Source organism: Ambystoma mexicanum, chromosome 13 (genome assembly GCF_040938575.1).
Source record: "Ambystoma mexicanum isolate Mex_15411 chromosome 13, UKY_AmexF1_1, whole genome shotgun sequence".
NCBI lineage: Eukaryota > Metazoa > Chordata > Amphibia > Caudata > Ambystomatidae > Ambystoma > Ambystoma mexicanum.
In genome coordinates this window covers 135,476,588-135,493,601 of record NC_090938.1, presented here as the reverse complement: position 1 = coordinate 135,493,601, position 17,014 = coordinate 135,476,588, and the positions used below count along the sequence as shown (strand labels likewise).

Below are 17,014 nucleotides of genomic sequence, written 5' to 3'. Positions count from 1 at the left end.
CTGCACAGTGCACCGAAATGATTGCGTTGCTGTAAAAATCCCATTACATCAGAAGTTAGCATGGTATTGCCCATGTCGTGTACCGTGCCGTGTGAATCTTTGACATATGTATTGATTTTGTGATTACATTTTCTTTAACATATTCTCTTACTTTGTTGAGGGTTTCACTATTCTTTAAGGCGACAATCTGTTCCTATTTTCTCTCCCTCGATCCATTTCGAACTTCATCAGAGCTGGCGCAAGATGTGCATCACTGACACATTCTGGATCAAGCACTACGGCCAGCCTCTTGCCCGTGATGGCGATCACCAATGCAGTTGATTGGTGAGGATCTTAAAACTTTTTTTCACTGGCATTGAACGCGACTCAAATGGGGACAGGTACAAACGTGATTCCAGAGCAATCCGAGTCACCAGTGTGATGCAAGTAACGCTGCTATGAATGATGCACTGGAGCACTACAGTGCAAGGCCTGCCCATATTGTTGCTCTGGTCTGCAAAGTCCCCCTGAATGTTGCCGCTTGCTCGCTAGAGTGAGCTTAACATATTTTCCCTACATTGAAAATCTCTCCACGTTACAGATGCAGGGATCGTTGAACCGAAAACACATATTTGAGGCTAAAAGTTTTTATTATTTTAATACTATTCTTTTTTCCCTAATGAAGCAAAAGGCTTTGTTTGACACTACACTGACCTTTAAGAAAAATCCTTGTCTCAGCTCTAGATTGGAATATTCCATTAAGAAACACCAGAAGACTGAGGCTTTCTTTTAGGATAAAACCCATACAATTCGCAACAGCATTTCCAGTTCCCCCTCCTGATACCAACACAGACTGGGAAGGTTGTCACACCTGGGTAGATTGACACGGGTGAGATCTCTAAACCAAAGCATATGATGAAATTGGTGAAGCCAACTACATACATGGAGGACGTGTGGTGTGTGCTCTGTAATGGCGGAGAACATATCTACACACTCTTCCCTTGTGACAAGGGTGTGTTCCCGATTCCATATACACATGTCACGCAATTTCATGGCTTGACTAGCCCATGCTAGAACCTGATCTGATATCCATTTATCTTCCAGGCCATTCCCTAAGAAGGGGAACATAGAGTCCTGCAGGCGTTACTCTTGGACTACAACATGTGGCAACTGCCATAACCACAAAACGTGAAAGTAGCAGTTGCAGGAGTTTGCAACCCTACTGGCAGTAAAGCATGCAGAGCCGCTGTCGGTCTGTAATGATCGTGTGTGCATTGTACACCAAAGAAGAAGCGAGATGGCCCCATTTTCCCTGGATGATGGAAAAGAGACACGGACCAGTGCAGGCCCAAATGGTGATTGAAGAGGGTGCTCGAGTCATTTCCTGAGCCCGTCTCGCTGCATTGCGACCGCCTCTACTACTACAGACTACACTGAACAGCAGCCCACCGACTGGCGAGAGGAGGTGTGCTTGCCTCGAGTACAAGGCACACTATGGCCCGCAGGCACCAGGATGGCACAGTGAGAGAGAGAATAGCTTTGCAGTCTCGTGCCCGGAAACTTAATTTCCAAGAATACATCACAAGGAGGTTGACTGGAATGTAGCAGCAAGGCGTGAGGCGGCCGCTGGCCTGGTATTCCAGTACCAGAAGTTGGGGAAACATTGCCTACCCTCAGAAGAAGAGAACATGGAGTGTGAGCCCAATCCTGGGAATTCCAAAAGGGCATCCGACACGTTTATAAAATCTTGCGGGCCCAATGACACCCTACTAGAAGTCATTACCTCATGAACAAGTGACTGACTGCATCCATTAATCGGATGAGGGGAATAGTCAATTCCACAAAAATACACAAGAACGATGAAGAGATGATCCCACTGGGGAGGCTTTAGAGGGACATAATAATCCTCATGAGTGGAAGGCCACGTCAATGAATGCTCATGAGCAGAAGAGCAAGCTCACCTGGGAACACAGGGGAAAGAACCATGGCATGGCCTCATGGGTAGAAAAGGGACTGGGGAGATTCAGTCAGTGTCCCAAGACGCAGACATACCTATTGATGCTCCCTTTGTGCAAGGGGAGGCTCCTGTAGAGGAGGACTGGAAGGACTGCTGTCTGGAGAGAGGCTGTGCAAGCCTGGAGAGGCAGGGAGGGGAAAGGTGAGAGCTGTAAGCCCTTCAGGAGGAAGGCTAATCAGAAGGGCACCACAGGCCCTCAACTCCTCGGATAAACTGGAAAGCCAAAGCCTAGGGCTTTCCACCAGCGACCCTCAGGTAAAGCTAGAAAGAGGTCACAGGCCCAGGCAGCACAGGCCGATGCTTCCGAGCAAGGTCTGCTGTGAACGCTGAACCAGAGGGCTGTGAGAGTCCTACTCCGAGTCCTGTAAACCAAGGCTTAGGAGAGAGGCCTGTTGTGAATACTGCAACCTGAAGCCTTTGAGAGAGGCCCATTTGAAGTCGTGGTCTAGGAGGTGCCTTGTCCTGAATCAAAGTTCCAGGAGGGAGTTGTCGTGAATCAGAAGCCAAGGCCCATGAGGGAACGGTCATGAGTTCAGAAATCATAAGGTCCAGTTGGGGCCTATTTTAAACCATGAGAGAACCAAAAAGACAAGTCAGTTTTATTATAATTGTGTAGGGATGGACTTTAAAGAGTATATTTGGAAACAGTTTGTTTTGACCTTAGAACTTAATGTTATTAGCTTAAGGAGTCTATGAACTCCTAAAGATTAGGTTTAAGACTTTCTGTTGCCCAGCACTTGTGGTTTCCTTTACTAGAAATGTGGTGCCCGGGAGGGGCGAGGACTATTTTGAACACTAGACACTCATTTGGAACCTCTAGTACCCGAGTACCCACTAGGCGTTAATCTAATGCTGACCATTTTGTTATTAAAATAAAGAAATGGAAATATATAAAGATATGACATAAAGACATTGGAAAAAGACTTTGTGGCTATGTCGTAACACTGCCTCAAGCGCCCCACCGCCCTGCACTTATTTGTGCCTTAATGTAAAGGAATGGGCTAACACATCCCTTCTCTTAAGGAGCGTCTGCCTCTTTACAGTCTGGGTAAATTATTTGGGGCGGAATACTGCTGGCAGTAATTACCACTGCCGGAAGAGTTATTTCTAAAAACATTCCCAATTACAGATCTACCACTGGCCTATTGGTAACGGTACTTGCATTGCTTGAATTCCAATGGTATTGATTTTCATTCTGTCAAATTCATTTCCACCCTCTCTGAGTGGCGGTAATGGATAGCGTACAGTAGTGGTTGATACCAATAATGTGCCTTTTTTCAGAAATCTGCTCCTTTTATGCTGTACATGTGAAAGTTGATGAGTGGCATGACAGATGCCCCCTTTCTCACACCTGTATCGATAAGAACCAGTGTTATTTCCGGTTTTGAAGCGAGACATTTGTGTTTCCCTTTTGCACAGTGTGGGGTGTCCTAGTCACAGGGGACTCGGCTGGTCGACCGCTGCCTGGTGTGAGCCTAAGAGGGTGGCAGAAGGGGTATGCCTTGGCCTCATGGGACTTGTGGAGGTATGGATCAACGAGCTGGCCCAGCTGTAGGTAGCCATCATAGGAACCTGAAACCGGACGCGAGCCGCAGGATCAAGCAGACAAGCGCCAGAGGCTTGCTCATCTTGCATGTTGTATTGAAAGCCTTGTTCTTCCCCGTCCGAGTTTTGCTTTCTTAAAGCTTCACCTGGAGTTAATAAGTTAACACTGGTAGATCCCACTGCACCTTATCCCCTTCACCAATACCGAATAGCAGGCAGTTATTCATTAGGAGGTACTATTGAAATCTCAGTACCACCAGACCTCGGAACAGAGAAACATAGGAAGCTGGAAAAAGAGCCAATCAACAGCCAGTTTACAGGAAATCTCACAGCCTCATGGGTATAGGAGGCTGCAGGTAGTCACGTGATGTCTTGGACCCGGAGGAGGTAGGCTTATCTACCACGGTTCTCTGCCCAGAAAGGGAGACTGTTGCATGACACAAGGGAGCCGTGGAGGATTATAGACCCAGAAGAGCCTGGGCATGCTTGCGCTGCGACTCAGAGAATGGAAAGATTCCACCTGGAAGAAAGTGCACACTCGAAGGGATTGTGTCCTCCGACGTATTCCTTATCTTTGATAATTCGTCTCCAGCTTGCTGGCCTCGGAAATGTTTTCTCTGTAGAGGGCGCTGGTCGTCGACGTCCGCCGAGTCGATGTCCCTCGACAGCCACCGTATCGGCGCCAACGTCACCATGCCCATAAATAGCCACGCGCGGCATCCGTTGCTCAGTTCCGTTTTTCCGCGCTTCGTGGGGCCTCGGAATATCGTTGCTCAGTTCAGTCAGATAAACCTTCTAGATTTACTAGAAAATACCAACTCGTTCTCGATGGCTTCTTCATCGGAAACCGACAACGCCGCGATCCGGCTTAAAAAAATGTCGAGATTGCGGTAAAAAAATGTCGATAACAGTTCCACACAGAATCCGCTTGTGGTGGTTGGGAGCCGAGCACCATTGTTCGGAGTGTGAGGACTGCATGTCCATGACGGCGAAAGCCTTGAAGGAGCGCAAGGGGAAGCTCGAGAGAGGTAAGTCAGTCAAAACCTCCTCGAAAGTTTCTTCGGCTGAGTCGAGGCATTCACCTCCTCACCGTCGAAAGCATTCCCATTCTAGATCTCGAAGTAGCTCCCACCATTCGTCGAGATCGAGACACTCAAAGAAGAGACGTCGAAGATCCCCTTCCTCTTCATCTTCTGTTTCCCCAGAAAGGGTCTCCTGCTCCACAAAACACAGCTCTCAGGCTGAGTGGGAGGAATTCAGGAAGAAAATGCTAAGCGTCTTCGAGAAAGCGGCCTCGACCCCCTCGAAGACAGCTGAGGGTGATACCCCGGGTGAAAAACCCCAATAATCTAAACGTTGCGAGTCGCTGCACCCGGCGAAAGATTCCACCCGAGAGCGCCACGGGCCATCGGGTAAGAAGGCACCGTCTTCGACGCCGTCGGCGAAGATCCCTTCGACGCATGGATCGGCGCCATCAACGCCGTTGTCGAAGGGTTCTTCGACGCATCGGTCGATCGACGACGCCGATGAAAGAGAAAACCATGGTTACCTCACAGCCAACGGTGATACCAAGAGCCTCCGGCACGACGCCGAGACTGTCGTCGACATCCTCGAGTAGGATCCCGATCCTCTCGAGTTCTTCGAGGCCTCTTCCAGTTTCCTCAACATCGTTCTCGGCGCCTTCGAAGCCTGTCACATCGGCGGCGTCGACGACATTGACGCTTTCTCGCCCAATAATGACGAGTTTGGCTCCTTCTGCCTTACAAATGGGTTTTACACCATTTCCGAGGTCAGAGTACCCCGGATTATCTTCAATCTATGAAGAAGGGGAGGAATCTTCGAGTTGCAGAGGACCACACTACCTGTTTCAGAGGATTTCACCTCTGAGGAAAGAAGGTTGCAAGACCTACAGGCATCATTACATGAGGCAAGTGGGCTGGACACTTCCCCAGAAGTGGAATTTGTTAAACCAGACCCAGGGGAACATGCCAAAACACCCTATAGAACCCTGATGGCAAGAATTATTGAATTTATGGGTTGGTCTGCGCCTTCACCTGTTTTTCAACAGGATGACCTGACAGACATATTAGACAAAGGTCCACAGGAGGATCCTGTGGTCCCCTTCCATGCAGCCTTACAAAGAAAGATTTCATCTAATTGGGAAACTCCTGAAGTTATCCCTGCAGTCAATAAAAGATTGTCAGCCAGGTATAGGGTAGCTGCGGCTGACCCTGAATACTTATCAAAACACCCGACTCCGGAGATCCTGGTGGTTCAAGCGGCAACTTCATCAAGCAGCAGGTCCGCTTAACCTACTGTCCCACAGGATAGAGATGACAAAAGGTATGATTCTATGGCATAAAAAGTCTTTTCTGCTTGTAGTATGGCGTTGAAGTCCATCAACGCCACCTGTATGCTCGCCAGGTTCAGTCACACACTGTGGGAGTGTGCTTCATCAGCGGCTGACTGCATACCCGAAGGAGAGGAAAGAGAAGCCTTCCTTAACATTATTAAAGATGGCAAAGATGCCATGTGCGAGTCACTTCAAACTGGCATCGATTCCGCTGACAGTATCAGTAGGGCCATGGCGGCAAGTACGACAATCCGCAGGCATGCGTGGTTGCGAAAGTCTGGCTTTGCTCCAGATGTACAGACCAGACTTTTGAATATGCCCTTTGACGGCTCTTCTTTATTTGGTAAAAAGGCTGATGACAGTCTGGAAAAGTTGCAGACATCTAAAGCAGCGGCAAAATCGTTAGGAGCTGCAATCCGCCAAACTAATTTTCGCCCCTCAGGAACCCATGGGAGAGGAAAGTCCTTTCGCTATTATTCCGCATTCGGGAAAGGCAGAGGCCAGCCGGCTCAAAGAGGCCAAAGGAGATCCAACCGAGGTGGACGGGTCAAAAGTACTAAAGCTGCAGCAGCAGCAGGTGCCTCTTTACCCTCGGCATCTGCATCAGCCGCCCCCAAACCACTCTGAGGTCTTTCCACACAAAACACCTGTAGGGGGCAGGTTAACTCACCATCTGACGGAATGGCAGGCTATAACGTCAGATGCCTGGGCATTGGAGACAGTTGCCCAGGGTTACTGCCTACCCTTTCTACACATCCCTCAGAGCCATCCACCAGGGCACAGCTCTCTAAAAGTTCCAGATCCGCTCCTCTTGCAGGAAATTATAGACCTGCTAGAAAAAAGGTGCCATAGAACCAGTACCTGTAGCGGACAGGAACAAGGGCTGGTACTCCCCCTACTTTCTCATACCAAAGAAGGACAGAGGACTGCGACCCATCCTGGACTTACGAGATTCAAACAAGTTCCTCAGGAAGGACAAGTTCAAGATGTTAACTCTCTCTCAGATCCTTCAGGCCCTCCAGCTCCAGGACTGGCTGTTATCTCTGGACCTTCAGGATGCTTATTTCCATGTGCCAATCCATCTCAAACACAGGAAATACCTGAGGTTCGCAATTGGCGACTCTCATTATCAATTTCGAGTTCTGCCATTTGGGCTGACCTCCGCCCCGAGGGTCTTCACCAAGCTAAAGTTGGTAGTGGCTGCGAGTCTAAGGAGGGAAGGGATCCAAGTCTACCCCTACCTGGACGATTGGCTGATCAGGGCTGTATCTTCGGAACAAGCTCAGATCCAGCTAGATTTTGTCTGCCACTTCCTTGACAAACTGGGCTTCTCCCTCAATTTAAAGAAGTCACAGATGATACCATCACAGAGACTCCAGTTCATTGGAGCGGTCCTGGACACTTCCCTGGGAAAAGCCTCGGCACCAGAGGTGAGGGCTCAAGATATTCTGCAGATGGTCAACAAGTTCCAAAATGCCCAACGTCTCCCAGACTTCGACTTTTTGAGGTTGCTAGGCCTCATTGCATCATGCATCTTCCTTGTGCCAGAGGCTCGCTTGAGAATGAGATCTCTTCAGTGGGCACTGAGAACTCGGTGGTCGCAATTCTCAGGGAGAATGACAGATATCCTCCGGATTCCGGACAAGGTAGCCCACGACCGTCTATGGTGAGCCTATCCAGAGAACATCTTGAAAGGAGAACTGTTTTGGCAACCATGGCCTGAGATAACAGTAGTCAGACGCCTCACTTACGGGGTGGGGAGCCCATGCCAACGACTTGACCATCAGCGGTCGTTGATCTCCATCGGAGTCCAGACTACACATCAACCTATTAGAGCTGAGAGTGATCAGACTAGCGCTGAAAGCTGTCCTGCCATCAGTACAGGGGAGAAATGTCCTGATAATGACGGACAACATGGTGGCCATGCATTACCTCAACAAAAGAGGAGGTGTAGGGCCACTGTGCAGAGAGGCAATGCAGCTCTGGTTTTGGGCAATTCAGGAAGGAATCTCTCTATCGGCAGTCCACCTAGCCAGAGAGAATAACTTGACAGCAGATGCTCTGGGCAGGCAGAGCACAGTCTCCCACGAGTGGGAGCTAGCTCAGGAAGTCCTTCAAGAGATCTTCGCCCTTTGGGGAACCCCTCAGGTGGATCTGTTCGCCACAAGCACCAACAGGAAGTGCGATCTGTTCTGTTCAAGGGAATTTCCCCTGACAGGAGCTCTAGGAGAGGCGTTCATAGTGGACAGGGAGTTCCCACTCCTTTACGCGTTTCCACCAGTCCCTGTTATTCCTCAAATGACCAGGAGGTTGAGAAGATTCCGGAAAACCATGATCCTAATTGCCCCGGACTGGGCCAGGAGAACGTGGTACCCGGACCTTCTAGATATGTCCATCTGCCCTCCAATCCGTCTGCCACTCAAAGAGAATCTTCTCTTGCAGAAGGGAAGTCAGGTTCTCCATCCAGACATCAGAACCGTCAACCTTCACGCTTGGCTTCTGAAAGGGTGAGGTACAAGGATTGGGACCTCTCTGATGACGTCATGGAGGTGTTGCTTTCGGCCAGAAGGCCAGCAACAAAGTCTTTATATCGCTGCCGTTGGAACAAATTTTGCAGCTGGTGTAGAGAAGGAAATATCAACTTTTTGTTTTATGTGGTACACCAACGGTGTTATCATTTCTACTCTACTTGGCAAACTCAGGCCTTCAAGTTGGCACTGTAAAGGGCTATCTCACAGCGCTTTCAATCTTCAAGCGCTCTGCGGAGGAACCATCGTATTTCAAACTACCTCTAGTAATACAACTTCTCAAGGGATTAACTAATGTTTATCCTCCAAGACCATTCCAAGTTCCCTTATGGGACTTAAATTTAGTCTTAAACTTCCTAATGGGTACTCCATTCGAACCACTCCACTCTTGTTCGCTGAGATTTCTCACGCTTAAAACTGTCCTATTGGTAGCACTAACATCTGCTAGGAGGTTGAGCGAGCTACAAGCTCTCTTGTAAACCCCCCCCATACAATTTTCCATAAGGACAAAGTTGTCCTAGCGGTGAAGCCTAATTTCCTCCCAAAGGTGGTTTCTGAATTTCATATTACTCAGAAAATTACCTTATCTTCGTTCTACCCTCCTCCCCATCCGGGGAAAGAGGAAGAAAGGCTACATAGGCTGGACCCAAGGCGAGCTCTGAGATTTTACATCAGCAGACTGGCTAGGATTAGGCAAGCAGACCAACTGTTTGTAGGATACTCAGGTCACAAATTGGGACTACCCATAACAAAACAGACCATTTCCAGGTGGATTATTTTGGCCATTCTGGAATGTTACAAACTGGCAGGGAAAGAGCCACCCCAAAGTCTTAGGGCTCATTCAACCAGGGGTATCGCAGCCTCTTCCGCCCTCCAAAGAGGGGTACCGGTCCGAGACATATGTGCGGCTGCCACATGGTCGTTGGCACATACGTTCACAAAATTTCACAACCTGGATTCCTCCGCTAGTCAAAAGACCAGATTTGGAAAAGCCGTATTACATGCAGTTCATTCCTAAAAGGGATACATGACATTATTATTCCCACCTCCAATTACATGCCACTGCTATGGGAGTCTATCAAAGATAAGGAATACGTCGGAGGACACAATCACTTCGAAGAACAAGTTACTTCTTACCTTGTAACGTTCTTTCGATGGGATGTTCCTCCGACGTATTCCTTATCGCCCCTCCCATCCATCCCCGCAGTAATACTTCCCTTGTGGTTGCAGCTTACGCTCCTTCAAGGTCAATACCCAATTCAGGCATGACTTATCTTATGCTACAAAACGGAACTGAGCAACGGACGCCGCGCGTGGCTATTTATGGGAATGTTGACGTCGGCGCCGATACGGTGGCTGTCGAGGGATATCGACTCAGCGGACGTCGACGTGCAGCGCCCTCTACAGAGAAAAAATTTCCGAGGCCAGCAAGCTGGAGACGAATTATCAAAGATAAGGAATACGTCGAAGGAACATCCCATCGAAAGAACGTTACAAGGTAAGAAGTAACTTGTTCTTCTATTAGACCTGGCCAAGCAGCCAGTCTGGCATCTGATGGCTGGATAAAGAAAGCTGAAACAGAGGCGCCTTCTAGGAATCTGAGTGTAGGGAAAGAGTACTAAAGGAAAGTGACCCCTGGTGACAAGCAACCTAGCAGAAGGCTGGGAATGTGTAAAAGGGAAAACTTGGTGTAAAGGATGCCAGGAGAATCTGGAGAATTGCTGGAGTGAAAACCTGGTCAAAGGATTACTAAGAGAATACTGGTAATTAGTTGAAATAAAAACTTGGTGCAAAGGATACATGTGAACCTTTCAGAGTGGTGAAAGAAGCCTGGCGAGAATGGCGCAAGGAACCTGGGAAGAAGCAGTTTGACGACAGGCATTTATTGTAGGGGATTGCTTTGAAGAGTAGGACTGGGCATTTTATTGATCGGTTTTGCCTCATTGTTTGGACCAGGGACTGTTCAATCTGGATGACATAGGGTTAGCCGGGGGGGCAGAAGGACTTCACAAGAATAGGTTTGCAGCTTTTCAGTTGGCTTTGTTGCAAGTAGAGTACAGTGACCCTGGAGGGATAACAGCTGCTTAAGATTGTTTTTTGCATTCCTTAGTTTTGGGATTGCCTTTGAGGTGTTAGTGAACACCTCAAACCCCTCACTTTGTCTTGAGTCATTTGTGACACGTTCTAAAAGTCAGCCCATTTTTGATTGTAGTGATTTCCCCTGGGCCATGGGTCTGCAACCTGCAGCGCTCAATTTTTTGGACTACAACCCCCAAGATCCCTTGCCACGGACTGCTCTACCAGGGAAGAGGGGGGCTGTAGTCCGTAACATCTGAAAAGACAAAGGTTGCATGCTTTAGGCATTTTTCAAACCCTGTCCTGAAGAAACTGCCATTAGTAAAGGCTTGGTTAGACATAATTATAGCTGAGTCGTCACTAGAGTTGTTGCTCCGCCTCTCCACAACACTTGCGATATCAGGTTTCCTGTGGCTATGCGTGAGAAGGCCATCCACTCCTGTTTTTGCTTGGAATTCTGAGACGTCTTGTTTTTGAATTTCAAATAGGAAAGAAAGTCCCAGACTGCAATGGGAAAAACAAGACTGGTTGGCCTCCTCAAACTTGTGAAATTTGAGGGCCCGGCATCAAAAATGTAAAAAATTCAGACTACACGTTTCAACTTTTAACTCAGCCACTGGCGTGGATCTGAAAATCTGCCATGTAAACTGGATTCCTACTGGCAGTACTTTCTTGAAATGCGTATATCTACAAAACTCAGTTCCTTCTGTTTGCCCATACTACCATCTTTGGGGAGGCTTCTGGGCATCTCCTGCTTAAGCTGCTTTTAGTTTTGGATCCTCATCTCTCCTTTGCTCCCCGCATTAATACACCCACCAAGAAGGATAACATTTGCTTTTTGTTGATGTGAGCCATCAAATCCGTGCTCTCCAGGTCCTCATTTCATCTCGTAGGTTATGCTTTGGTCATATCTTGTGTTGGTTAAGCATTCTTGACACGGGTAAATAGTGCTTCTGATCTTCCCGAAGCGTCCCTCGCCTTCCCCTGAAGGCAGTCCTTCATTCTGCAGCCAGACCTGCTGCTGAGGCTAGAAGGTTCTACCATGTTACTTAAGTTTTAAAACAACCCCATTGGCTCCCGCTAGCGGCAAGGTTTCAGTTCAAGCTTGCATGCCTGGCATAGAACAAGCAGCAATCCAAGCTATCTGGCCTCCAAGCTGACGGTTTCAGGAGGCTTGTGGGGGCTCAGTAGTTGGGAGTCTCTCAGTTGAAGGTCCCTAGTTTCAATTTATACAACAACCCTCAACAGACCTTTCTCAGGGTGGCTCGGTACGTTTGGAACACTCAGTGTCTCTTGCAAGGGATTCCTTGCATTTTATAAATCTCTGAAAACTTGGTTCTGGCCACAGGTTTTCTTTTAGTAAACGCTTGGGCTCTGTGGGTTAATTTGTTTGCATTCTTGCTTAGTATTCAATTTTCCTTGTGCTTCATGAATGATCATTTAAGCCAAATGATCATTTGTTTCTATGTGCAAGTTGTATTAGAGAGAGATAGAGAGTGAGTGAGTGTGTGTAAACTGTACAGCTCTGAAAGCATTCAGATGTAATTTTGGCGCTATGATGAAACAAAAAAAATAGAAGTGATAGGAATTTAGAGGAGATGTATAGGATATGGATGTTGTGCAAAACTCATGGATACAAATGTCAAGGAAGCAAACACGATCAGGATCATAGAGATTATCCAACAGTAATGATGGGGATATAAGAATAAACATGTCGAGGACTTCTCATGGGTAGGAATGTGAAGGTGACTAAGTGTTGCTGAAATCGATACTAATGTGGTGAATACCACACAGAAAGGAATGTTGGGTAGACTACATGGTTCAGAAAATCGGGAGACAGGGATATGAACGGCTGGAGATCTTTTTAATGGGAACAGATGGGTAGATTACATTACTTTACATATGAATAGGAAGGGGGCATCTTAACAGAAATGTTGACGGAAGGTCGTGAGCAAGGGCGCTAGGAAAACCTCACAAATAAAAATGTTTGGAGACTTAGAATAGGAACGTGTGGAGATAGCATGGAAGGAAGCAACAAAAAGAGCATGAAAAGATACTCATGGAAGGCGGCAATGAGGTGATCTCGAACAAAAAAGAGAGCAGAGGATAGCTCATTCATTTAGCTGCTTGTGAAATCCCACATGGACAGGAAACACGCTCAAGCACAAGTGTTCAGGGCATTTCTTCTGAAGAAGAGACGCAACTAGACTATTCACGAATTCGGACCTTGTGTTGTCTTTATCGGTAGGTATTATAAGGGATGTCTCACGGATAGGAGCATTCATTACAGCTAGTCCTCAGTGGTGCTTGGAAGATTCTTTGAGGAAGACCCTCTTATGAATATGGTGACCTGAGACCACTTGGCGTATCATAACTAGGTAATTAAGATCCTTTGGCATGTCCTTGATCACCCACCCTGAATTGCATGCTGGTTTTCACACAAAGATACACACGTGTACAAGCCAGAGACAATGGGAATTAGAAAAAACACAGTGACAGGAAAGATGTCCTATATTCCAACAGCACTCGTTCTATGCACGGAATTATGCAAACTACTGCAGAATCTGGCATTATGTGGAGCAAACACTACACCAGCATGCTGATGGGCAGCGGGCGACAATCATGGAGGGCACACACCTACCACCACTGCACCACACTAGCCACGTGCCAAGCAGCAGACTTGATGAGCAACTCCTTACAATGGCAGCTCCACCAGTAAAGTCTAAAGGATTGCTGTTGGAAGTCGGTCACCTTCCCAGAAGAGAGAGGAAGGCGCAGCAAAGCCCAGCGGCAAGTGGATTAGTTCTCGGCACAGCCAGACACCCCTGGGAACGCAGGGAAGCCCCTACCTTCAGCTTGGATTGAATTTCGCGAGATTTCCGTCTTGCTAGCACCTGCAAGTGGCTAGAGACCTGCAGAGAGAGCAGAAGAAGAGGGAAAGAGCAGAGCCTTAGACCAGAGGCAAGGAGAGAAGGAGGAGGCTGCCCATGCTGCCACACAGAGGAGGGACACATGGGCGCCGACATACCTTTATGCCAACCTGGTACTCCCGCACCTTCTTCCGTGCAAGGACCTGTATGTGGCTGGACACCTGTGATCCACCAATCAATTCCAAGAAAAATACAAAGAAAATTAAAAGGGATTATCCCACTTGGGGAGGCATTAAAGGAACATGTTTATCCTCCTGGGGCTGCAGCCCACGGCCCAGGAGCATACATTAATCAACTCGTAGCTACCCATCCCTTCGTTTTTACAATTAGCACCACAATATGTATACTTCTGCTGATAATGTGGCGAATAAATGTGAAAAATCCCATGTTCATCCTGGTATAGAACCTTGGTGATCGCCTGCTGAATACCCCTGCTCTTGCAGTCCTGAGACAACACACGCAGCCAACTCAAATCAGGGTTTAAAAGATTCACATCACATCTCGCTATTCTGTCATTCAGACAAAGAGCTGGGCCAATGTATCACAGCCTTCAACTGGCTAAGCATGCATTCTTCCATATGCCTTGATGGATAGCAGCTTTTTGTGTGAAAGGAATGTATGGATTGATTCTCAGAAAGGCAAGAGGGCAGTCAAACCTCAGTCTATCCAGCATGAATAGCTGGGACCCTCTACAAACTCACTGGTTCCAAATCAGAACTGCTGTTCCTTACTTTCAAGTGCTTCTCCGCCCCCACTTAACATTCTCACACTGTCTCCCAACTTAGGGCAAACCATCGCTCCCAGCACAAAACCCAAAAGCTGAGGTGCCTTTACCTACTCCCCTAGGACACCTGAAGCCCTGATATTAGCATTGATCACCAACTCCTAGGACTTCATCCATTTCTGCCAGGGCCTGAGCCCTTTCTTAGCCCATGTGGACAAGTGGGTAGCACTCCAAACCACCATCTACTCTTGACTTCAATGCACCTACTGCCACCTGCCCCACTGGTATATTTTATGTGAGCAACTCTGCAGAAATGCTGCAGTCGCAAAGGTAATGTGAAAAGAAAGCTGGTAGACCTATCACCACCACCTCAGGAGCACTGGAATAATTCTACCACCCAATGAACCATCCAGATCTAATGCAGACCAGGACATTAATGCACCAAATTCCTCAAATATTTCTGGAAGAAAAAGAAAACACTATGCACATGGATGGCTGTCTCATTTTTACAACTCATGTCGGGCAACCAGCGGACTCTCAGTTGCCTGCACGCAGCAGTGTCCAAGAAATAGACAAATTGACTAGCTAGGAGCCCCAGACCACCCAACAACCAGGAAAGTGCCATTGCCTACTAAGATTAGGTACCTAGTATCTCATGGATTCCTTTTGCCCCGACATTCTAGATGCGTTTTTGCCGCAGTGTATGAATTGATTGCCCTAGATCATCGCTGTCGAATGATATGTTGCTCGCTCGTGTCCACTTTACTGTTGCCATGCACTCATTGTTGATGCACTGTAGTAATTGCTTGGTGTCATTAATTGCTGCCTCCCTCTGCCTCCTAGATGGACTGCTGCGCTAAATGATTTGGTGCCGACTATTTAACTGGTGCCCTAACTAATTTCTGCTCCACTGCATTTTGCTTCCTGGTATTATAGAGCAATTGTTGACCATCACATTTTGCCTGGCACTGTAGGTTAATTGCCTACTGTCTACTGCCTTGGGCTTGGCCCCCGATATTTTGTTGCATGGTATCCATAGGCAACATTTGCTACATTATGTATGCTACATTATATTTTGCTCCCCGACGCATTGAATGGACACCCTAAATTGGTGTTAACCCCACCACCTCATCTTCCACATTCAAACAGGCAATGTACAGACCACCGAAGTCACTCACACACTATTATAAACCCCTTCCATCAGACCTCAAACAACAGAAGTCTACAACTTCACAACCATCCTACAGAAAACTACCCAGACCAATGCATGCCAGCACAAATACACACAAGGAACTCATCTGGATGGAATTGTCTCTGTGCCACTGACACCTAGAAAGAGACTTGCACATAAAAAGCTAGCCACGATTATCCCATTATTCCCACTAACCTAACCCCCCCCCCCATCTCCTGTTCACGTCTGCCACAGGGCCTGGGAGAGCAATGGTGCACAGTTTAAACCCCAACATGAATAACTAATACCTACCGATCACCACCAGATCATGGTGCTTCAGGGCCTGCCCTTCAGGGATTAAGGCTTATAAAACATGTTTACGCTGTCAGAAACAAACTGAAAACATACTTCCCCACGTTCTCACAAACGTAGTCAGGAAGTCACTGAAGTCGATACAGGAGGTATATGTTATGCTCCAATTCATGGTACGCCACTAGAGCTCTCCAATATCGCTCCCATCGCTTTCTCTGGGAGAAATGAGAAATCTTACGCTAATGGTCTCATTTCTTCTCTGGACGATTTCTAAAAGGGCTTTCCTATCCGTGAAGGAAGCTCAATAGACTTCTCCACTTTTCCTTCTTTCTATGGAGATGAATTGCCTACCCCGGAGGGGGTAGAACATGTCAGTTCATTTTTCACGACTCCACAAATCACAGAGGTTTATCCACCCCCCCCCCCTTCCTCCACTGTAATGCCTGGTTTCTACGAGAGCTATGAGTTGAAAAGAGGCTAGCAAAAAGTCACGTTTACCTGTTTTCTCGTCCGCGTTTTTTCCTGTTCGTAACTTAATGTATCTGGCGATCAACTCATTCCGACCTTAAAACAAAAAAAAGGAGAAAAGTCATCATTCAACTTCGAAACTGTCACATGTGAAAGAGGCAGGAGCCTGAATCCAAAGAGAAAACGTTTACGGTGTGTAACCACACAATAGTCTTATTTCTAGGGGGTGGGTGTGGGGGGAGGGTGGGGGGGGAGAGAGAGAGAGAGAGAGAGAGAGAGAGAGAGAGAGAGAGAGAGAGAGAGAGAGAGAGAGAGAGGAGAGAGAGAGAGAGAGAGAGAGAGAGAGAGAGAGAGAGAGAGAGAGAGAGAGAGAGAGAGAGAGTTTTAGTGATCACAATTCAAAAAAAATAATCTATTGCCAATCCTTACTACTAAGTTACAAAATAGTGTGGGATAATGTTCATCCGAAAAGAAAGGAAGTGTTCACAAAGAAAAAAAAAGAAGTGTTCACAAAATTATAAGTCAGGATGGTACAACTGGGGTCTCCCTTCCCTGCGTTTTTAGCACGGGACAAGGCAGGCCTCGCGAACACAGCACACTCCTGAGCTTCTCCAACACAAGCTTACAGTTTGTTTCCAAGAATATCAGGGCCTCCTATGGCAAGTCTCTTTTACACCCGGTCTCTTACCTAAAAGGACCTGCTGTACTATTAACAACAAACCAAAAGCTCCTTTGAGTAATCTAGTCGGGTGATTTCCTTTCACCGTGGATCCCCCTCAACAGGGCTCCGATTCCTTTTTGTAACCTTGGCTTCCCTCAGTCAGGTTCACATTTGCCAGTTTCACCCAGTCACTATATTCGTAATACCTTTCAGGATTCACTTCCCTTAGCTTTTTCTAGCCCCCCGTCAG

General features: G+C 47.4%; 1 protein-coding gene across 1 annotated transcript in view; it reads right to left on the bottom strand.

Annotated features, from left to right (window-relative positions):
- TEAD3 (TEA domain transcription factor 3) overlaps positions 1–17,014 on the bottom strand; it is a 301,226-nt gene that overhangs the window by 135,948 nt on the left and 148,264 nt on the right. The window contains 3 exon segments of the mRNA XM_069633449.1: positions 13,348–13,410; positions 16,134–16,154; positions 16,156–16,199. Coding sequence (XP_069489550.1) covers positions 13,348–13,410; positions 16,134–16,154; positions 16,156–16,199 — 128 coding nt within the window.